The sequence below is a fragment of the Lichenostomus cassidix genome, chromosome 1Aa, assembly GCF_008360975.1.
Source record: "Lichenostomus cassidix isolate B80296 chromosome 1Aa, HeHo_3.0, whole genome shotgun sequence".
NCBI lineage: Eukaryota > Metazoa > Chordata > Aves > Passeriformes > Meliphagidae > Lichenostomus > Lichenostomus cassidix.
Window position 1 is genome coordinate 52,711,104 of NC_139480.1, and position 24,339 is coordinate 52,735,442.

Sequence of the window (24,339 nt, forward strand, 5' to 3'; positions counted from 1 at the left end):
GTTATAAACTGAAGTTTATTAATTTCATCCATAATTTTAGTTGGTGTGTCTGCAAAATACCTGACAAAACACAAATATATGTACACTACATCTCACTATGACACTATCATAACTTAATGTGGCCCAGATTATCTAGACTCTTTCCTATTTCATAACAGAACTGTGTTCTTCAGATGTGTGTAGGGTCAGATCACATGCCTGCAGTAGTATTTCTAGTAAAAACACCCACAACAAGAAGTACTTTGCAGCACCCTGACTGCAATTCCCCAGCACTTCATGCCAGCAAATGGAGGCAGCTCCCATCTAAGCACCCAGTTACTGTTCTATGGATAAAACTGATCAGTTTCTGATCAAGCTCCTCCATTCTCCTCTAATATTTAGCTGCTATTACTTATTATTTTATTGGCTTCTTGCTGAGATGTGTGAAATGCATTATGTGCAGCCTGAGGAGGGGCATCAATGGAAAAAGTCCTTAGTAACTTTAATTTTAGCCAGTGGCTGGGGCAGACCAACTTAGGGGACTATTGTTTTAAAGGAATGACACAGGGGAGAAGGCTTAGAAAACTAAGGGGAGAAGTTAATGGTAAACTTCTGATTTGCCATTAACTTCTGGTTTGCCTGATGCACTTTGCTCAAACCAAAATGCAAAAACCACACAGGTGGGTGGTTGTGTTTGGGGTTTATTCCTCTCATTTTTAAGTTCTAGAAAGTACAGGTGGCTGATGGAGAAGATGGGACAGCAGAGATGTGCCAGTCCTCAGTACTGCTGTCCTGATTTCATCATCACTTGTCTCAAAACTCATCTCTCCATGCCTCAGTCTTCACATCCTGTTCACATTCTCACTATCCAACCAAGAAAATGAACAGCAGGAAAAAACCCATCCATCTCCACAATGAGCAGAAAGGCTCATAGACACTAATTCATTTCCTCAAAGTAAAACTTCCATCTACTCTTTATTAAAGTATTAATTGACTAGGGAAAAAAAAAATCACTAGTGTAAAAACTGACAATGGCTTTTATTCTTTGGGGAAATTTTAGCAGCCTGTAAGAGAAAGAACAGCAAGGTCCCTTCATACAGACACAAACACAGGCATGCTGTAGGGCTTTGGAAGGGACCTTAAAGACCATCCACACCCCTGCTGTGGGCAGGGACACCTTCCACTAAACCAGGTGCTGGAATATTCTTTTTAGCTCTACCACTTGATATTTATTATTAAAACTGTGCCAAGACTGTGACTACGTCTGAAATGTAAATAGTGCACTTGTATACTACACCGATTTGTGGAGTGGGTGTCTGTATGATGGATTAGTAAAATTCCACAGCATGTTCTAGAAATCAAACACGGACTCTTTATCAAAGTGTTCAGACACATCAAGTGTACTAAAGATTGGCTCTCAGCATAAAAAGCAGATTAAAACATTAATTTTTGGTCTCACCATAGTTTTGATTCAAGCACATTGACCATCTTTTTCTCCCTGTATGTCTTCAAAAGCATTACATGTTTACCACAGGTTTAGGCAAGCTGGTGTTGGAAAGGGAATATAACCCTTTCTTTTATTAAATATCAAGATCTAGACATCGCCTGCCAGAAATCCACAGAAGTACAAGCACTGGATTTATTTATGCCAGAGGAGGGGAACACAAAACCCTGAGCACAGAGAGAAAAATCCAGCAGTTTTCTCAAGCAGTAATAACTAGCTAAGCAGGGCAGCACCAGCTAATCCTCCCAGCACTTTTTCCTGGCCCAGGTCATGGGCCTGCAGTCAGCACTGGAACTGAGCTCTGCTCACCAGCACAGGGCAAGAGGCTCAGGTTGGCTTCCCAGGAGGAAAAGGTCACTCTGCCACCAAATCACTGCCCAGCCCCTGCTGCCCCCTCACTCACCCCTGCTCTCCACAGGCCACATCCTGGCTTTAGCTGCTCAGTACCAATTCATTCCACAATCCACGTGCCATGGTACAGCAACATAAAATTCCACGAAGCAAGAACAAACTCCTCAGATCTCCCAGACTATTCTAAGAAGCCCATTCAGGAATAAAGCAAGGCACCTATGGGGACTTGCAAATGAAAAAAAAACCCAAATATTCTTTACTTAAATTGTGCAGAACAGCACAGACAACTAACATTTTGCTGGAGAATCAAATGATCTTGGTAGCTCATTGGCACCACACGTTGTATTTTTCTCTGTCAAGACGTCACGAGCTCATTCTTGGTGCAGAAGGGATTGGTGCCAGAGCAGTTTGCAGAGCTCTGTCCCCCAGCAGCTGTGCACTGTTACCATTTCCAAAAGCGTTATCAGCATTGCTATCTCAGGATCTTCCCTGGGCTGTGTGATCCAGGGGTAGACACAACAAATTCTCCTCTGTAAATGTCAGCCCTCGCACTGGGCGAGCTCTGGTTTCCCATTCACACACAGATGGAGGATCAGACCTGAGATCAAATGTCAGAGTTACCGACAGCAGGAAATTAAATCAGCTCGGATGGAAGCAAAAAAACCCAAATACTGAAACTTTTTTCTTCCTAATTACATCTCTAGCTTTATGCAACATGCCATAATTTTAAGGTCAAGGGCATCTTTCCACAGGTGGGCAGGACAACCCCCTGTTACTGCACAGTCTCACAGCAGCATGTTGTTCTGAGGTCCTTTTCTAAATTCGAGCAATTGAGCACTGAAACATTTATCAAACACTTGGTAAGTCCAGATTTTCTTTTTGCTACCAATTCATTTGGTGTCCAATTCATAGCCTCTTGTCTGACAGCCACGGGCCACCTCTGTAAAGGAAGTTTTTGAGCTTCAAGTGTGTCTCAGCCTTCCCACTGTGGTGGATCTTTCTCCAGTCTGATTCCCCAAATGACTTCCCAAACCAGGATAATGGGGAGGTTGCAACAACTTTCAAATTCACCTTCAGGAGCAAGGGACACAGAGTCCAGAATTTAGACCCATTTAATTTCTTTGTAGCATTAGGGGAGGCTCAGAGAAAACAGAAGGCAGGGTCTGGAACAAGAGCCACAGCCACAGAATTACACAGTGCCCTGCCAATGGACACACACATTTCCAGTTGCTCAGGCTGTGTGTGTGAAGCCTTGCATGAATAACACATTTGCTATACAATATCAACACAGCAAGTGTCAAACACCAGTGCATGCCCAGAAACAGTGGCAAACAGAGCTGGCAATCCAAAAATCGCACCATGACCTGCTAGGGAAGGGAAAAAAAAAAAAAAAAAGGAAGAAGAAGATGCTCTTGGCCTTGTTCTTCATGCTTCTCTGGTCTCGTATTTGGAATACAAGCAGTACAGAACCCGCAGTATAGCCTTGGTATCTCCGTTCACAATATCTGTGGATACACAAACCAGAGACAACAAAACCAGATGGGAAGTGTTAGCAATCCCTGGAACAGGATGAGGCTGCACCTGCCAATCTCCCACCTTTCCCCACTCATAATGCAAACTTGGACAATCTGATTGCAACAAGAAGCAAAATGTTTTGCTTCTTGAGGGGGAAACTAATAATTTATTAAATTAACTTGAGGAAAAGGGACTTTTGTTGCACTCTCTTGCTAGAAGACAAGGGCAAATAATGCAGAGTGAGAAATGATTATTGAGTAGCAAAGAACAGAGTAGATAATTTAGTATGGCTTTATACCCTGAGGTTTTTTAATGCATATTCTAAGTCAGGAATCATGTTGGAATTACCTGACACTTTATTTTTTTTTGTAATATTTCCATCATGTTTTGCTGCTATTAGCTGAGGTTTTTTTTGTTTTGTTTTCTTTTTTCCATTTAGTTTTCAGTTTCTCTCTTCTTGGCTATATAAACTGCTTGTGTATTTAAAAATTGCAGGTGGAAGAGGGTAATGGATTCAGAGGGTTTAGTGTTCTTCTTAAGGTGCTGTAAATTACTGGGACAAAGATTTACAAAGAAACACTAGTAAAATGAGCTCCTTGAACAGTGTAAATAGTGCAGCTGTAGCAAGGACCCCTAAATCACATTAAATTCACTCACTAGCTGGGCATTTCCCCAGTGAAGCTGAAGGACTTGGGGATGTTGGCACCAATATTTCTTATACTGATCCGCTCTGTGTTTGAGGCAGTGCAGAATAGCCGGGGGGAGGAAGGAAAGCACAGATTTATCTCTTTTCACACAAAAGGTGGATCTCAGCATGGAGACCTGAGCCCACACCGGTTACTCTGTGAATGTTAACATAAATAAAAGCTCTTTAGCTTTCCAGGCTCCTAGCTCTGTGCAGCACAGCAAAAACCCCACAGCTCATGAATGCCCAAGATGCAAACTGCTGACATCACCAAAGCATTAGTGGGAAAAGAGAACGAAAGGAAAAACAAAGGAAGCCCTGAATCCCCTCTTTCCCTCTCCATGATGCCATGTGCTGTGCATCAAACACATGCACCCACTCACTTAACAGGGAGCTAGAACTGGAATAATGCTTTCTATTTTTAATAAAGATTTTACTTCCTTATTCAGCAACAAACTCGTAGAGGAATGATGGGATTGTGTGCCCTGCAAGAGTTCAGACTATGCAACCACACCACTGCCAATTAATTAATCACATCCCTTGGCCCACCAGGAGCTGGCACCAAATTCTTCTGTGGACTATTTTAATTGGGTAATTGGACTCATCCAAATGGAGCTTTTTGGTTTATTTGTTTTTGTGGTGGAGAAGGAAAGAGCGGGATGTGTGTGCATTGATTCAGTGACGGAAGAACTCGCTTGGATGCAGGAAATCGAGATTCAGCTCCCGGGTGTGAACCAGGCACAACAACATCTTAAAAACTATGACTTTCATCTTCAGGAGACTGACCCACCACTCTTCTGGGTTGGAATGGAATGATCAATTTTTTTTGATTTTCAAGACATATTCGTGAAGGTATCTTCCCACAGAAACAAGCTTGCTTCTAATGCACTCAAAGTTTTTGTGAGACAGGAAAATAGCTTTGCCTCCAGCTCAGCTGCTGTAATTTCTCTAGGAGCTGTCACTGGTTTAAATCTTTAACAAATACTGAATTACTAAACAGTTTCAGTTTAGTATAAAGTTACTAAACTTATAACAATCCAACTTTTTAGTATAGAAGTAATGATTTTTCAAAAAAAAAAAAAATCTTTTTACCTCTAGTATTCATTCTGAATGAGGAGCTGTAGGGCAGCCATCTAATGAAATGTCTCAGTGTCACTTCCAGAATCTATTTTCTGCAATTACCCAAACTTTTGCTAAGCCAGGATATTAGCAATTCTATTCCAGGTAAGTTTGCATGTCATGACTCACCTTCAGAGTTCACAGGAAAATTCAGAAGACCTCCATCTGCCAGCAAGTCCAGTGCCAGGTTAACATTGTGGAGCTGTAGAGAGAGATTAATAGAGCTGACAATATTTCCTAACCAACAGAAGATTTCAAAAAGTATTTCTCTAGTAGCTGAAGATACTGATTCATAAATATGTACTCATATTCCTCTCCTTAGTTTTGATGGAGTGCTCTTCAGAATTTCTACCAATTATCATATAAAATTAGACGTAAAAATCCATCTCCAGCAAAATGTATCCCATGGGGTGGGCAGAAGAATCCATTTATTTAAAAATAGACCTTGTATGTGAACGACTTGTGTTAATGGGTGTTTCCATGGGGAAAGCAGGCTGGATTCCTGACTGGATCTAATAGAGGCATGAAGTTTATTTCTGGCTATTTTTTAACAATGCCCATATGCTTACCACACTTGGAACAAAAAAAAAATAATAAAAAAAAAATTAAAAAGGAAAAAAGTTCTCTATATGTCATTCCTAATTGCCAAGATCAGGTATACTTGTGAGCTAGAAGATTCTGCTGTACATCTAAAGGTGTTGATTCAGACAAACAGCAGTAATGATACCCATAACAACACTCATGAGAAATTAAGCACACATCTGTGAATGAAGGCTGAGGGGTTTTTCTCATTTTTCTTCACTGCTTATTCTTTCCCTTCCCCACATAAAAGCAACATCACACACATAAACAGTAGTTGTAATTGATTTTCCAAAAGTGATATCCCCTTCTCACACCTTAAGGGCAGTTGTTTATTTGGCTGGTAATTAGCAAGTTCCCTTCCTCTAAAGCAGTAACAAGACCTGAATGAACTTCAGATTGTCTCTCCCTGCCTTCCCTGAGCTACTGGGCAATTTATCCTTTGGGAGGCTGCTGTCCCCTGTTCTGTTCTGACAATAAGCACAGGAGTCCCCCATGCATAAGCCAAGCAAAACTCGTGTGCTCTGAAGTGAAGAAACAGATTTACCTTTCACCTGCTCCTCTGGTGTACAAGGAACTGGGAATGCCTGTTTGGATTCAGGTTTGTTTTCTTCCTGTGATAGTCAGCAGCCAGGAGGGCTTAAGACCTTACAGTTCTACACCATTTGCTGATGGGAATGAATAAATCCAATGTTTCCTTCATGAACCAGCACAGGCAAAAAGGGCACATTTCCCTCTCTGCAATGCTTGGAGATTTTCAAGGAATGACAACATGTACATTTCAAAAAGCATCTTCTGACGGAAATACCAATAATTACCAAAGAAAGGGAAGCCTTGAACAATAAGGTGTTTTGTCCAGCTGTGCCTCCAGGCTCAAAAGAGCTGGACAGTTTTCTAGGATTTACCTCTGGGTAGGAGCCAGGACATTTGGGATGTTTCAGCTCTGGGCCCATTTTGGCAAAAGTACCAAGTTCACAAAGTTTTGATAAGCACACAAGCCCTCCTTCCTCATCATCTTCATCTCCTGACTGCCCAAATGTCACCCCTAATCTCAGCCTGAACTATTCTGTGATCGTATTCTTTGTCACAGAATATGTACACCTTTCTACACTCACGAGCACCCAGAGCCGCACCTCTTTACAGTTACTTGTAAATGCCCTTTTTGGGGGGTAATAAACACCACAAAAAACCCTGCAGCAAACCCACCCATGTGCAGTGTCTTCTCCTTGCACCCCTAAGGTGGTCACCTCCTGAATTTCATTGTGGCAGGACACTCCCCCCTCCCCCTTCTCTCTCTCCCTGATCAGCCACCAAGATGAATGGCTCAGATTAGGCTGATAGCTTAATCCAGGCTATCGAGTACTGGTGCCTGGAAGTCAAGGTGTGACACTGAGAGAATGTGAAAAAATTTTAAGTGACTGCAAATCCACACTCTTTTTCCTATAAAAACACCACAAAATCTCAGCAAAAGAGATTTCTACATGGACATTGGAGCGTGAAGTAAAGTCTTCTCCCCTGGGCTTGGACGCAACCCTGTGGTTACTTCTTGTGGGACTGGGGGAGGATTCTAATGCATCCCCAGCTCCAAAAATTGGACTTGGTAAGAGCATTGGTTTCCTAAATTGTATTCTTCTTTGCTAGCTACAATAATATTAATAAGTACCTTTCTCATTTTTAGTGCTGTATTGTTTTAATCTCCCTATTTTGGGCAAAATATAGATATGTTTGTTTTAGCTATGAATAGCTTTTCATGTATTGTGTAGTAAAAAATGTCTAGTTCTTTGCTCCATTCTCACCTGTGTCTAATAAACCATAATCTATTTTACATTAGACATAAATTGGCTGTCTTTATAAGGACTTGTGAGTGAGACTGGGCTTTGGGGTGCTGGTCACTCTGAATAGGTTTGGTCACTAGTTGTCATAGGCCTAGGCAACTGGTAAAATCTATCCACCCTGTCTCCATTTGTGACATTCAGTCAGGGAATGGTTTTGGTTAGAAGGGGCTGTGAGGTGGATGCACCACTCTGATCCCAACAGCACACGTGGTTGTCACCATGTGAACAGCAAATGAGATCTTTTAAATCCCAGCAAAGGTTACATCTTTATACTTTACTGCACCAATTAATGTCTAAAATGACAGGGAGTTAGAAAGCACAGGGGAATTGAAAGACATATTTTGTGTACAAATGACAGCTGAACTATGGTCCATCAGTATTTTTAGTTGTAGTGTCATCCCACTTTTCTTCTTGTAATGAGCATCAGAGGAGAAACAAATGGTAAATATCACTTTGGCAAACTGCTCAGCAGTAAGTTCAGTACTTTGGGAGTAACTTTGCTAAAATGAAATTAATATAGTGTAAAGAATTGTACTGAAGCAGTACCCAAACCCCATTATATTCTTTGATGTCAGTGACAGGCAGGGTAAGAACTAGAAAGTCTGAGCTTTGATTTGTACCAGAATTTTAGGGCTATCTCATTTCCAGAAAGAAATCTGTGAGGCTAGAATGAGGCTGAACCAAAAAGAAAGTGATTATTTATGAAATTTTAAATAAGAAAATATTCAGTGACTTCCTCGGAATAAAGCTAATGGAAATGTTAACAATTTCTGTCCAACTCAATGGGAACATACCAAACAATTTTGAAAAGTGAGTGGAAGAGAAAGGGAAGAAAAACAACTCCAGGGAAATGCTTTGATTATTTCTGATTCAACGCTTCAAAATATATTTTCCCTGTTCTTAGGTTAAAAAAAAAAAAAATCTATTTTTTCCCTAATTTTAAACAGTTATCAACTGACAGCAATGAAATTTTGACAACATTTGAACCTAAGTCTCAAACAATTGTGCTTTTAAAATTTCTGATGAAAAGCACCAAGGGAATGTTTATTTGTTAATATAGGACCTCTGAGAATTTTCATTACAAATAAATAATGCCCAGGGGCATTAACTGTGGGAAGGTTAGGAATAAGATGAAAGCTTCATCTGTGTGGGGAAGCTGTAATGCAAACCATGCCAGAGGAGAGATTTTCTTCTCTGGCAGCTCTCAAGCAAAAAGGATCTGACACATTTCACTTTCAGAGATCTGAGCATAAACCAGGAAAAATAGCTACAGTTTCAAGATTTTCAGAGCTATTCAGTGACCCAAATGAAAAAAAGCCTATCCACACCAGAGACAATCTGAAAATACCTCAAATATCTCAAAACATTCTAGACCTGTGGAGGAGGCAGCCCAGCACACACTTCCTTCTGGCTGGTGACAGTTTTTACTTTTAAAGCACAGATGAAATCTGCCTGGTAGAGGTGGAAAAAGGAGCCAAGCAGGTCTGGCTGAGTATGTTACAGCCCCCAGCCTCGGGGGAGGAAAGGATGTAAACCTTTAAGAGCTTCCCAAACACAGAAGGGGCCTTCAAAATGTTCTGGCCACGTCTTGATTGAGGTTTATTTTTAGGGCAGCATAACGAAACCCACAGGGATCTGGTTCTGCTATGCAAGAGGTGTCATCCTCTTCAAATCACTGTTTGCAGGACAGCCTGGCAGAAGATGACACAGTCACTCCCCAGCACACAGAGCCCTGGGTTTCATCAGAAGGCTGCAGAAGCATGGCCATGCCAAACAAACCCAAGTAACAGGTGTTTGCCTCCCCTGAGATGCTAATTTTGAAGAGGACACCAACCTGTTCCGAGGGATTTTGGCAGCACTGTGTTTGCACTGCCCCAAACCCCCCTCCTGCAAGCACAGCAGCAGCAGTGGGAGCAAGAGGCAGAATACACAGTTTGATGGCTCAGGCTCTAAATAATTACAGAACAACCTACCATCTCCGTGGTGCTGGCTGGAGTCAGGAAGAAATTCCTCAAATTCAGAAAGTAACCCTCTAGCTGTCCAATTAGGAGAAGTAAGATAACTCCATCTGAAAACTAGAGAAGACTTATCTGAAAATTATTTGGTTTTATTAAACTATTCCAGTAAATGCCATTCTAGTAATAAAGGAATTTAAATGTTACTCAGGCAAGCAGACAGTCTAATGACTCAGCCCCCTCAACCTCTTCCACAGTGAACTTCATATTTAGTTAGATAAGGCTCCCAAATTCATGCTTGAGAAAATACAACCTTGTAAAAGGACAGCATTGAAAACAAACTATTCCAGATGTGAAGAGACTTCAGACAAGCACAAATGGGTAACTACAAATAAAAGAAAATTGTGCCTAGTGATGTATGACAGAACACTTGAAAAGCTTCTGTTCTTACAGTGGCCCACCAGGAGCACCCAGAAGAGCACCCTGATCACCAGAACCCAGAGAGGGGATCCTGACATGTCCATCAAGCCATTCTCCTGCAATTTCCTACTCTAAAGCAGCTCTGCCTTCAGAGGATGAGGCTTTGAAATGTGATGAAAACAAGGCCTTGGTGCCATGAAGCAAATGCAGCATTAACAGTCACTAAGTACAGCAATCAACTTGCCTTTCATCTGAATGTTCAGAACACCTTTATTTCCATCCTGACAAAGAGAGCACCCTCAGGAGTTGGGCAGGCTCTGAAAATTACTCCCTGTAGCATTACAAGGGCAGCATTCAACACAAAGGCTGTATTTTTGCATTAATTATTAGCTTCAGAATCTTCAGAGACTGATGCTTGATATCTTAACCTAAACCTGGAAATCATTATGTTGCCAAATTTCAAATTACTATAATAAAAAGGAGGATTCCTGACGGTGAGAGGAAACACTCAAATGGCTGACAAAACACAATTAACATGCAGGTTAGAGCACACTACCTGAGATTTGATGTCTTTCACATCTAATCCTAATTTTCCAACATGCTGGTTGACAAAATGCAAAACTGCCTAAAGAAAAAAAGCAGGGGAAGAAAGGGGGAAAGAAAAAATAACTTTTTCAATATTTAAGTTCTGCCTAACAGATTTTGATGTCTACCAAAAAAGTAAATTACCTTTTTAACAGCATCCAGTTTATCTGGAGCACAGCTAAATAATTCATCAAAGGCATCATCTCCTGTATCAAAACAACATTAATTAGTTTTATTTGGAATAACTGACAGAGCAGAGCTTTAATGTGGCTCTAGACGGAGAAAGGTATTTGCAAGTTACAAGCCAAGGAGGAAAAGAGTAGCAGGGAGGCAGAGAAAGATGCTGCTTTTATATTCATCACAGGACAGGATGACAGGCTTCCCCTCAGCCTGACCACATCAGAGAAAACAATTTGCTTCATTCAGCTCTGTAATTTTCACCTGCAGAAGTTCTCAGTTTGTGCTGCCCCCAGTCTGAGCAATGGCCAAGTTTCACATTGCTGTGGTTTATCTCTTTTCACTTATGTTTTTTTAACCCCAAACCTCTGGGATAAAATACAGGGAGCAGAGAAGAGCTACACATTTCACTGTTCTCCCCAAACAGAAACGTCAGTTACACCAAATTTGCAGAAAAACCAGCCTCCTTCCTTCAAAAAAAAACCACAAGCAAGATATGGAGACACTGCCCTTCCTCTGAAAATTTAGAGACCTCAAAAAAGGCCAGCTCCATTTAGCAAAACCAGCATCCACCTCCTCACCCAGCCACAGCCCAGCTCTGGTTCAAGCATGAACAGAGTGTTTGCAACACCCTGAGCAGTGAAAGGCACTCTGGCAGCACAGTTACATGCAGAAGCAGTTTCTACAGCAGAGGAAAGCAAAGGCAGCTGTGCTCAAGAAACATTCCTCCCAGAAGACAGCGACAGAGAAGCCTCCTTTGTGAAAGGGATTCCTCAGGTTTCCCTGTTCTCCCCGTTTGGGGGTTGCTGCCGGAGCACAGTCAGGGAAGAGGTGAATCCATCAAACAAATCACAGGGAGCCCTCTTCTGGAGCCACGCTTGGGGATTTCTCTCTCTGCTAAGAGAGCTGGGTCAAAAATAGAGAGAGAGCATCTTGAAGAGTGAATTGCAGATTCCTCTTCCCTGCAGAAGCAGCCCACTAAAAGAAACACCTAATTATGGGTTGGTTGGGTTTTTTTTTCAATTTCCCCCCCATTTTTTTGGGGTGGTGGTAGGGGGGTGAGTGTTGGAGTTTTGGTTTTGTTTTTTCACAATTTCAGCCCACACTAAAGAACACTCGGTAGAAAAAGCGATAAATACATATCAAACGATACAGTTTGCACCTCTGCAAAGGATGGAAATGACAAAATAAAGGGCACGGCAGAGAATTCAGGCAGTTGCCTCAGTTCTCTGGGGATGCAATGTGCTCCTTTGCAGCAGGGAAGAGCAGCTCACACTGAAGCCTGAGCAGTGCCCAGACCTTCTGCATGGATGATTTTCACCTCAAATGTCTCCCAGCCCTCCAAAGCCCTAAGGGTAAAAACTCTGGGGACGCTGGTTTGACTGAGCTGCCATCCACAGCCGAGCACCAGCAGATTTCAAACTCTCATTTGCAAACTGTGGGAAGGCAAGCACATTAAACCAGCAGCAACGAGAGCCACAACTCTGAAGCCTTTATAAATAGTTCCAACAGTGAACGAGGTCCATGCATAAATCCAAGCTGTATTTTGCCCCCTGCCAGGTTTCTTTATTGGGTCAGCAAGCCACCCTCAGGTCCTGTCTCCCCTCCCATCTGTTGCCTGTAGTCCACAGGCAGAGTGACTGTGCTGTGGTGCTCTGAACAGGCAGGAACAGAAGACATTTGGAGAAGAACACCAGGAAAAATCCATGAATCTCCGTAAACTTCAGTGGGAGCACACTGATTTTATCACTAGGTAAAAATGGATCAGGACATGGTGTATAAAAGCACATAATGAAACACTGAACTTGGCAATGCCAGCACTTACTTGACTGCGCTTCTATATTCTCTCTAGAAGTGCAATAAAAAGCAAGAATTAGAAAAATGATTCAGGAGAGCTGATCTTATTCATAAGCTTTGCTTGTCTGCTATCTCGTAAAGCAGGAGATAGAGTTCAAAGTGCCATTAACTTTATGTCAGAGTGCCTTCCCTAGAGACATTTTTAAGTGCTCTGTACATCTGTGTGGGCTCTTGGAAGCATATGAGATTTTAACTGGCCCACATGCCAATGAACATTTATTTTATAAGCACAGTCCTCAATATCCTTTTCCAATAAGCTGCTCATGATATTAGAGCTTGAAGATGTTCTAGCATATAAAAAAATTATAGAAGGAAAATCTGTTTCTAGTTCTTAGAATGATGTCCATATTTTTTCAGTATATAAATGGTATCCTACTACTTAACTCCTTTAACAATGATAGCACCTCACACACTCAGCAAGCTAAAACATTTTTCACAGTAAAATAAGAAAAAAACCTGCCTCCTTTCTCTTTATTTAAAGACACAACAGCAACAAATTAAAATTATATTTAAACTTTTGTGGCTTTAGAAAATTTCCAATTTAGTCTGGCACAGGTAAATTTAAAGTACTGGAATTTTATTACTATATTTGCCATGAAATTCCACGGCAATGACAAATGCTAAGGTTCTGACATAATCATAAATATTGCTTTAGAAAAGTTTATATATAAGAATAAAGAAAGGTACTGCACCACAATACCCAACGGGAAGAGAGGGAAAAAACAAAAAGGAAAGAAACCAGAGAAACAACTCCCATTCATATTTCATACACTGAACTAGGCTTACACCTTTTGTCATCATCATGATCCCAGCTATTTTTTGTAAAGGGGAACACACCCACAACATTTCTTTGACAGTGTAAAAACCAGATATATCCCCTCTTACTTGTTTTCTGTGATATATTCCACTGCATTTGATGCCTTTAGTCCCCCAGAGGTGGTCTGTTGAAAGGACAATAGACAATGTTGGGTTTGTCACACAAAAAAAATTTCCTAAGCAATCTTTCACAACCTTTTTTTGCTGCCTTAAGTGATTATCAGAGGGCATTTATTCAATAACTCCAGTACAATTAGTGAAAGTTCTTTGAGAGGTTTCTGCTTCCTTCTGCTCTCTTCAGTCTCTAACAGGAAATCTCTTACTTCCCCATCAGAGGAAGCCCTTGGTGTTTGCTGTGCTTCCCTTTGGACAGTGAAAAACATTCTCTGTTTACATACTGGTGGTGCTAACTTTTGCAATTATTTCCCAAACTGAGGGATATTTGATACTCTCCTACATCTCAGAATTGATTTTAAGAAACAAAATAGAGGAAGAGAGCATGCAGATCTCTGCTTGTAGAGAATAACACCAAAACGTGACCCTATCCCCCCTAAAGAAAGTAAAATCTCCCATCCTCTAAAGAAAGAAATCTTCAGCATTAAACCACTTTTATGAGCTATGAATACAGGCTTCTATTTTAAAACATTTAGAGATAGTAACAGCAGAATTTCTTCATTTTCTTCTTTACAGAGATCAGCAGCTGCTTTCAGTTTGGAGCATTCCTTTGTTTGACTGGGGAAGAAAAACAGCATAGGCTTTCTCCCCTTTTAAAGACAGAACATCCAAACTGAAAACTAAATCTAATCCAACCACCTCAGAAATTAAAAGGTGTGGTTCACAGAAAACAGAAGTGTCTCTTTCCCAGCTGCACACACGTTTCTCCCCAGTCCTAAGCACGTTTTCCTTGTGAAAGGACTCTAGGAACTTCTGTAACAAACACTGAACTGTAAATACCTCGATGGTGATGGTTTCCACTTGAACGTTCGGAGGCAGAGCCAGGCTGGGTTCAAAGTGCTTTGCTATTGCAACCAGGAGATGCAGTGTGCTCAGCAAGTCCTTTGCCAAGACAGCTGTTAAATGTAAAGAAAGAAAAACAACGCTCAGTGTGCAAAACAAGTAAACTTCACTTCAACATCACGAATTCTCCCTGTGCAGAGGACCCCAAAGCCATGGAGGGACCTAACACAGGTGGGACATCAGACTGGGGTTTATAAAATATCATCACTTAGCCATAGCACAGCTCAAAAGGGAGACATGCAGGGGATGCTGAGGGCTCTTAGGTGATCCACAAGTCCCAGGCAGGGTCAGATATTTCTGTCTCACTTTTGATTCAACTGGTAATTGAAAACAGGCTGTTTAATTACTGCTCTGGCAGCACATTGCCTCACAGCAGAGGAAGCCTATGATGGATAATTTTCTTCAATTTCACTTCTGCACCTACATTCCACACTCCATTTCAGCTGACTTTCTTCCAGTTGCAAACACTTGGCCACAGCTTCCATAATCACAGTGAGTTTCTGTCGCTGCTTTTTTTCTGTTAATGCAATCTTGTCAACATCCAGCTTGAGAGATCCTAAGTTTTCTTTGACAGAGAGTCCATAGAAAGTAGAAGGATGTATTTTAACACCAGCAGAGGAAAAAAAAAATTAGAAACACGAAATCACAGCAAAGCACATGAAGTCTTGTTTTAATTGTTCAATACCATTTTCTAGCTCTGCAAAAGGGAGAAGACTCAAGTCAGTCCTTGCAGCATCATCCCCCAGCCCTAGCACTTTACATTCCTTATTTTCCTGTGGATGTTACAGAAATCCAAGGAGTGAATCTTTCCTGTAGACAGTGGACAAAGTCAATATCAACCGATATATAGAAGAAACCCCAACTCATTTCTCAGGCAAGTAAACTATGAAAATAATCCAATCCTGTTCATGCTGCTGCTCTCAGCCTTAGTGGAAAGGAGAGAGATTTGAAAGACATCCCCAAAAAGAGTGAAAAGGGAAAGAAAAATATAGGAAGGACAGGAGAAATAGAAATAGATAACACGCTGCTCCAGGAGGTCACATCTTTACACAAGCACTGTAAGATGCTTAGATTTTTACCAGTTCAAGTAACAGACTGGTTCTTTACACCCAGATCTTTTTAATTATTTTTTTTAAGGCAGAAAAACATATTGCAGTGCTGATTCCATCCAGTGCTCCTGGTAGCACCACAAGCCACCTTTGTACTCCTGACTCACTAAACCCTCCTTCCTTTCAGAAGAACTGAACTACACACTACTTAGTCAACCTTTTGATCATGTCAACAAGCAGGTAATAGGAATTTCTTAGAAGCAAAATAACCATGAAAACAGTAGTGGGAATTTATTCAGAGCTGTGATTATCACAGCTGGCCCCCCATGAGAAGTGATGGAGATCCCTGCTGCGATTTCTGAGGTTTATTCTCTGATTGGAAAGTTCCTCTGTGAGGTGTCTGCAAGAGCTAAACTCAAAGGAGCAGCTTACCCAGGAGATGATGAAGTACCAGCCCATCATACAGGTCTTCTTCCAGACTTTTTACTACTATGTGTTCCTCTTTCAGAGTTCTGTTAATCCACTCAGTCAAGAACTGCAGGGGAAAACAAAGCAATTACATCCCTGTTGTTTAGACATTACAGCACTCAGTACCATATTCTGTTTCACCTCTCTCTTTAGTCCCTTATCTCACATCTTGGTTTGCTTTCACTCTCCACTTCCTTTGTGTATTTCGGTTCTTTTTTAAAGGGTTAGTTCTCCCTAATTTTGAAGTGAGATAGACATCTCACTAGTTATATTCCAAGGAATTCTTTTCTACAGCTGGGGAGACAGACCCTATTCCCACTTCCACCAGGGAAAAGGCTGCACAGCACACTTCCCATCCCCTGCCTTCATCACACATCACAGAATTCACACAAACTCAACTGCCAGGCAGAAGTTGGTAAGGAAAGAGGCTTCTCTCCTTCTGTGGGTAGTTTCTTGTACTCATCCACGCTACTAGCACTCCTCCCTCTCATCTCCTATTTTTGTTTTCTTTTTCTTTCTGCAATATTATACTACTCAGTCCCCAAATACCTTCTTGGAACTTTCTTACATGGCAGCTCTCCCCCTGGCCCTCCAGTACCTTTCCTGCCTTCACAAGGGGAAGGTGCTCAGGAAGCCACAGTCTGGCTACAAGAGGAGAGGAACCACAGGAGAACAAAGCAGCTCCTCAGCACTCCTCCAAGCATGTGTTTAATTCACGTGTGCTGAGAGAAAGGGAAGGTGACCTGGTGAAGCAGAGCAGAAAAGCAGTAGCCCCAGCTGGCTGCCAACATGAACATCCCTCTTGTAAGAGGGAAGGGTGCTGCTTGCATTGCTGTGGTTGCTGTGAGTGAGTGTCTGGAGTGGATAATATCCTTCTCGCTTGCTGTAAACAGAGGAGAAAATTCATAGCAGATTCCTGTAAGCTCGCCAGCGTTAACAGAAATGTAAAAAAGGGTTTGAAAAGAAAAGTCTCTGAGATGCTTGAAATGGCACAAGAAATAAAAAGGGCTGAACTGAGAAGCTGTCAAAGTGCCATACATTTGCTCTGCTAAGTAACAAAAATCTTCTAGAGCAGAAAGCTGTGCCCTTCAGCTGGTGCTTGGTGACACTTTGGACGTGAAGGGGTAGAGCTGTACCCCAAACAAAAAGAGAATACAACACCAGAGGGGAGTCAGAAAAGCAGCAAGCCCTGCTGAGTCCAGACCTCTGACATCCCTCCTCTGCTCTCCCAGCTCAAGACAGCCAGATGCACAGCCTCAGCTCACACAGCTCTGCTTTCTGTCCACTCGTGGGGCCACACTCAGCTGCACAGCAGAGCCTCATGTCTAAACATCAGTATACAGGGAAAGGAGAAAAGGAATACTTCGAGAAGTTTGCTGCTGGCTTCCAAATGTAACCATCTTCTATTTTACATCCAGCTGGGTATTTATAGCAACTACAGGGAGCCATTTAATATTACTCAGGTCTCCAAAGCCACCTCAAAATGAAAATGCAGTGAAACAGCCTCTCTCCCAAGCGAGTTTCATCACTTCCCTTGTTCTTGCCTTGAAGATTTTCCCTGTCCCTGTCTCCATCCCAAATGCTTCTCTAGAAAAGCCATCAAATCTTTAGATTAAGAAGAAAATAATGGGGCACTGATGGGCATTTGCCTCCCTCAGGACACAACTGCCATCTCCTCATCATCCAAAGGAAAGAAATTAGACAGGGATGAACATCGTTTCAGGAATCTCTGACAGAAAACAGATTAAGCACTGAATCTCCCAGAAATCTCCATAACTTAGGAAAATTCCTCATTTTTGGCAATCTGGAAATAAAAAAAATCCAGTTTTTCTGTAGACAACAAAATTGCATTTTGCAGCACCACCTTTCAGACTTTCCCTTTTGTACAACAACATTGTGAAAGGCTGACACAAAATCAAATGGTTTTGATCAAATGTGCACAAAAACGTAATACAGAAACACACCCACCTACATATTTATAAATGCTATAAATTACAAACATCAGCACATACCTTCAGCTGCTTTTCATAATATTTATAACAATTTTAGCACCTCCATAATGCAAGGAGTGCTGGTCTCACAAAACACATGCCACTTTTCTTCCAGGAAATTTCAGGACTTGGACTGTGCCATTAGAGGAATACGGTGATTGAACACACCGAGGAAACTTTCAAAATTAGATGGAAATAAAGCACTTGCCTGTGAAATAGCATTCATCCTTCACAGTCACCTCAAGCAGGCAATGTACCATACAACCTGAAAGCTTTTATCCTGAATTCCTGACTTGCAGACTCTTCACCCCATTCCCCTCTGCTCTCTGCTAACCTTGCCAGCTGAGCCAGCTTACAAAACAGCTCAAGGCGAGGGTTGAACTGTATGGTAAAAGAAGTGGTACCAGTTTTAATTCTTCCAGTTTGGGGTTGTTGCTTGAGGTCGGTTTTATGAGTTTCCTCTTCTCACCTATGGGAGGAAGCAAACAAGATCCATCACAATTATCAGATATGACTGATGCAAATTTGTAGCTAAATCTGCTATCAATTTGATATCACAAATATGGCTAATTGCCAAATGTAGAAACACTCATTTGTTTTGTTTTAATTAATTCCTTCTGAGCAAGAAAATGGTATATTAGACTATTAAGACTGCTGTTGGAAATTATGTTTCAGTGCAATTCAAATCAGTAAGATCTAGATAGACAATTCTGGAAAGAGGAAAATAAACTCGGTCAGATCCTTATGTTTGAAACTTAAATTTCATTTCAAGAACCATCTGGACTTTGTACCACTTCTTCAAAGAGTCAGCAGCCAAATTACACACAGAGCTTACTCACTTCTGATACAACTATGCTGAAAAATACACAATTCATTTGTACTGCACGTTTTCTGTTTGGCCCTTCAGGTGGGACTTTTTTCTGTCCTGGTTAATAAAGTACATACCTTTAGCAATTACATCCTCAGTTAGGAACTGATCAAGTGTAGAAGGCTGTGTAAATGCATTTAAAAAGTTTGGATCCATTGTCTTTAATCACTCCTGGTAAACTGGTAAAAAACATGGGGGAAAAGGGAACACAAATAAAGGCAGGTAGAGATCAAAATTAGTGCTAAGAAGAAAACAAACAAATGGAAGGGGTTTTTTATCACTTACTATTTCATGACCAGTTGCTTTAAAAAATATGAAAATATATTTAAATGTGTGCAAAGAAAAAAAAACAATTCTCTTTTTTTTCTGTTAATCATCAAAATATAAGAAAAAAAGACACGAAGTACTAAAACTTGCTTAAATTACATCTGATTCTATTTTCCCTATATTAGATAAGTAAAATCCTATTTCAACAGAAATGAAAAAGCTTTCAGTCCCTAGGTATTAATGGATATGTGCTAGAAAATATAAAAATGACAAATACTTAAGGAATATTAAATGAAGAACACAGTAGTTAAATTACTGAGACAAGTTTATAAATATAAGCAGCTTCCTTTATTAGAGCAGCTTGTACAGCTGTGGGGAAACAAGGGCAGATATTGGAAGTTAAATATTTTTTTTCAAACTCTAGTTTTGAATCATAGAATCATTTAGATTGGAAAAGACCACTAAGATCCTTGAGTCCCAACTGTTCCCCCAGCACTGCCAAGACCACCACTAAATAATGTCCCCAGGTGCCACATCTGCATGGCTTTTTAATTCCTCCAGAGATGGTGACTCCACCACTTCCCTGGGCAGCCCCTTCCAAGGCTTGGCTACCCTTTCAGTGCAAAAATTTTCCCTCATATCCAACCAAACTTCCCTTGGTACAGTTTGAGGTTGTTCCATCTCCTCCTGTCCCTGTTCCCTGGAGCACAGCCTGACCCCCTGGCTGTCCCCTCCTGTCAGGAGCTGTGCAGAGCCACAAGGTCCCCCTGAGCCTCCTTTGCTCCAGGCTGAGCTCCTTTCCCAGCTCCCTCAGCTGCTCCTGGCTCTCCAGACCCTTCCCCAGCTCTGTTCCCTTCCCTGGACACTCTCCAGCCCCTCATGTCTGTCCTGAGGTTCCAGAACTGGACACAGCACTCGAGGTGTGGCCTCAGCAGTGCCAGCACAGGGGACAGTCCCTGCCCTGCCCTGCTGCCACCCCATGGCTGGGACAGCCCAGGTGCCACTGGCCTCTTGCCCAGCTGGGCACACCTGGGCTCAGTCCAGCCACTGTCCCCAGCACCCCCAGGGCCTTTCCCAGCTTTCCAGCCCAGCCTGGAGCTGCAGGGCTTGGTGTGACCCAAGGGCACAGCCTGCTCCTTGGCCTTGCTGACCCTCAGGCCATTGGCCTCAGCCCATGGATCCAGCCTGTCCAGGTCCCTCTGCAGAGCCTCCCTGCCCTCCAGCACATCCACACTCCCACCCATCTGGGTGTTGTCCATGAACTGACTGGGTGGGCACTCCATCCCCTTCTCCAGATCATGGATAAAGACATTTAACAGGACTGCTGAGCCCTGGGTATGCCACTTGTGACTGGTCACCATCCGGATTTGACTCCATTCCATTCCCCACTACTCTCTGGGCCCGGCCTTCCAGACATGCAAGAAGCAACATGGATCTTTATAAACTAAATGCACATTGACTTAAGTGCAAGAAATCAGAGATATACTGCAACTGTGGCCTGCAGAGTTGAAGGAAAATGCAGGAGGATGAGGGCTCTGGACAGTCATGGCAGCACATGGTTTGCACCATATCTGTTCTAGTACGAGTGAGACATCATCCTTCCCAACAGTCCAAAACTCTCTGAAAGTCACAGCAGTGTAGATGTGATGACCAAGAAGACTTTTACATTCATCTGAGCCATCAAATCCCAGCTGCTGCTGGGCACAGGGTGCCCAGGGCTCAGCTCTCTGACTGGGAGTGCTGCTGTGTGGGAAGGGAAATGCTCTCTCTGAAGGTCAGTGCTGCTGGGGCACTGCAGGAGGGGGGATGCTGACTGGTTTTGTGCTTTTTTAACAGAAAATGAGATGCTCCATATTAGAGGTTCCCACAGGAGAGGACTCCCACTGTGTACCCAGGGTGCTCACATTGGGAGCCCTGAATCCTAAAGCTTCCTGGGTAATGAGTGGGAATGGCACATTTCAAGAGCAATCCAGAGCATTTAAATTAGGGGCTAATCCTAGCTTCAGGAAAGGAGTTCCCTCCATTCTGGCTGCTTCTGCAGGTGCCTGAAATGAGCTGCTCCCACGCCCCAGGGCAAGGCACCTGCTGGGAACGCTGTGACACTCAACATCTCCAAAGTGACATTTCTCTGCTTGATATCTTTATACACCAAACAGCACAGTGCTGCTCTGAAGGCTCTCTCTCACATATTTCTTACAATCACCAAAGTGTGTTATGAACATGTGTTTTAACACACAGTTTGCCAAGCTGAGAATAACTGGATGCTTTTGCAAATCATCAATCTGGTAAAACAAACTGGTACAAAATTGTCAGCAAGGCACTATGAGGAAGGGTCACAAGAGAATTAATTTCATTACAGTGGCAGCAAAACTGAATGCTATCACTAAAAAGGTGCTTCATAAAAACAGATAGGAGAAATTGAGTGATTTAGTGCCTGAGGAACAACTGAACTATCTGAGATAAGACTGCCCAGATTAAATTAACTGAGAAAAGTTAATTAATACAGAGCAACCTGAGGACAACTTACTTTTAAATTAGGTTTCTGACAGCTGTGGTGCCTTGGGGAAGTCCTGCTCATAATAGAAATGGTCTGTGTAAACCACAACTTACACTCACTCAGCTTTGCTGCAATATTCATCTTGTGTATCTCTTACTTCATTTGGCTATCAAAGTGGTGTGTGCTGCCTGCCACACCCTTGGGCTCTGTTTGGCCAAAGAACCTGAACATCAGAAGCCACTCTAAAATTTGGAAACCTCTAATGAAAGGCCTGAAACTCAGAATTTGTGATAATATAGCATAATAAACTTTAGGGCCTCAGTCCTGTGTGTCAGTCAGAGTTAAAACTTTAAGATTCACTAGCCTGGTATCCAGTCCCTTTCAGTTCCTTAGGGACAAAAAAAAAATAGCAACAAACCATTCAGAGCCCATCATATATTGTGTTTCAGCTCACATTTATCAATATTGATTTCCCACAGGCATTTCAGAGCCTGACAACTGCAGCTCTTAAGCATTTAATAGCCTCATTTCTTACTGCTCATCATTAGCATTCACATGGCATTGCTGCATACTGGTGAGGCTTGGTCCCAGGCAACAGCCTTTCAAGGAATAACATCCTGCAGGAACAACAGAAAATGGAATGCACCGGGGTTTGGACACCTCCTTGGGTGAGATGTTTCATGAGAAACAGGAAAGTTGGGAGAGTTGGTTCTCACCCCCAAGTTTCCATATTTGCTGCAAGCAGCCCCTGCCACCCATCAGTTAAATCTGCTGCTCAGAGCTGTGCCTGGCATCCTGGTTTTTCCAGCCCCCATCCTCCAGCACGAGTTCTTCATCAGTACTTAGAGAGGAGAACATTGTAAGAGACAACTGCTTGAATGCTGACTGGACGGGCATTCATTATGGCAATTTTAAATAAAATAGATGCTTAATTATCAACTATTCAAAGGAAATGGCATTCTCTGAATGAGATGCTCATTCTCTGAGAACGCCATGGATGTCCAGGCTTTGCTTTAAAGCCAAGGGGTGTTTGATTCTTGTGTGCCTCCTGCAACAGCTGCCAAGAAGTGAATTGTTCTTAGGTCAGGAGCTAGGCTCTTGCACAACCTTGCAATGCCACAGCTACTGAGAAACAACGAATTTTCTAGTTGGGTCAGAGCAGCTCACTTTTACTCCATGAGTCTTCACAGAATTTGGCTCCCAGATATCCCCAAGGCACCACACCAAGCACTAATGAGTGGGGGTCTCTGGCTTACAAACCAGAATGTTCACAAGGCATTTACCAACACTACCAAACTGTTTCACCTGTTTTATTTCCTGTTTGAACAGACAAAAACCCTACTCTGCATTAGCTCAAACACATTTCCTAGGAATGGTTGCCCAAGTAGATCACACAAAGGAGGGAAAAAAAACCCCAAGCAGAAAGGTTAATAGTAATATTTCTGCCTTCAGAAAACCAGAATTAAAAAAAATTAGTTGAAAAAAAGAGAATGCTCAGTGGGCACCCAGTTTGAAACCTACTTTCACTTCCCTGTTCAGTGCCAGACTTTTCAGGAGCCATTTTTGCCCCTTAGCACCACAAGAGATGTCAGAACAATCCACACAGACACAGAAAGTCTTGCAGTTAAGAACAATAATTATGAAAAAAACCGCCCAAAGGAGTCCCATTTTCCACACTTACTATTCTCCCCTTCAGTAGCTCTTCAGAAGCTCTTCCAAGACCTTGTCCCAGCAGACAGGATGAAATTTCCAGGGAGAGGGCTGGCCCCAGGCTCGGAGGGCAGCATGAAGCAGACAAAGCCAGTAAGGGGAAGTTGTGCCGCGGTGTTCTGCTGTTGAAAACGAAACCGCCGTCCTGTCCGGAACTGAACTGTGTGTGCTGGGCCCTGCTGTGACACTGAGATAAACAGGAACACAAGTGCAGGAGACATGCAGCCCTGCAACTCCTGAGACACCAGACTGAATCAGGAAGGTGTGATCCTTTTTGGATGGCACTGCCCAGCACGACTGGGCTGCTCTGCCTCTGGGGCAACTCGCAGAGCACTTTTGCATTGTATCTAGTAATAAACTAGCCAAGAAAAGACAAGATCATGCTCCAATACACCTTTTCCTCATGCTCCTTCAAGCATTTTATAAAGCAGATCAGCTTAATTAGTGTGTCTGGCTGCTGTCTCATTAATGGGGTTCTTGGAGAACTGCAGAGTTGCTTTTGCTTGCTGGGAGAGTTACCAAATGCAACTGGTACCTGAAGGAAATGTCCAGGGAAAGTGGTTTCTGCAGGAATCTTTTCTTTAATCAATGGTGTAAAAGGAGAGGAAGAGCAGCAGCACTGCCTGGTGGAGATAACTCTTGTCTCATGTGAGGGTTTTGGGCCCCTGATGTGGTGGCTGATTACCTCTCTAAGGACATATGAATTAACTTCCTGCCTAGTCTTCTTCTTCTGCCAGGTAGGGAGAGTGAGCACTGTGTTTAGCTGTGTGCCAAAGACAAGAATGGACAGTTTGGCATGAGCTCAATGGGATAAAGGAAGGTGGGTTTAAAACAGATTTCTAGCTGCCATGAATCCATAGGAACCAACAACTTAACCCTAAATCCTGAATCAAAGCCTAAACCTAACTATTTTCAAAGAAGATAACAAGCAAAACAATACAACAACTTAGAAAAGAGACTGAGTACCTTCTCACCTACTCAGAAGCACATGCTGCAGGCCACACATGTAGTAAGTCAAAACCACAAGGTATCATTGGAGATGTTATTGGGAACTTTGGACATTTCCAGTTTCATGTCAGCAGGCAGAGGGAGCAG

General features: G+C 42.4%; 1 protein-coding gene across 7 annotated transcripts; it reads right to left on the reverse strand.

The window, feature by feature from the left end:
- Positions 1–1,525: 1,525 nt before the first annotated feature.
- Positions 1,526–23,352, reverse strand: PARVG (parvin gamma). 7 transcript variants are annotated; one of them, XM_085048976.1, is made up of 13 exons: positions 23,216–23,352; positions 18,848–18,949; positions 18,307–18,371; positions 15,876–15,978; positions 14,819–14,950; positions 14,332–14,447; positions 13,447–13,502; positions 12,530–12,552; positions 10,672–10,733; positions 10,499–10,567; positions 9,541–9,642; positions 5,283–5,355; positions 1,526–3,339 (listed from the first exon to the last, which is right to left on the reverse strand). In XM_085048976.1, the coding sequence occupies exons 2-13, from the start codon at positions 18,924–18,926 to the stop codon at positions 3,260–3,262; spliced, it is 960 nt and encodes a 319-aa protein (XP_084905102.1). In that variant the 5' UTR covers positions 18,927–18,949; positions 23,216–23,352; the 3' UTR covers positions 1,526–3,259. The 7 variants fall into 7 exon arrangements, 5 of the variants coding, with proteins under 5 accessions (XP_084905102.1, XP_084905101.1, XP_084905100.1 ...); XM_085048975.1 differs by having other exon boundaries at positions 10,672–10,730; positions 14,819–14,959; XM_085048974.1 differs by having other exon boundaries at positions 14,819–14,959.
- Between the last annotated feature and the right edge of the window lie 987 nt (positions 23,353–24,339).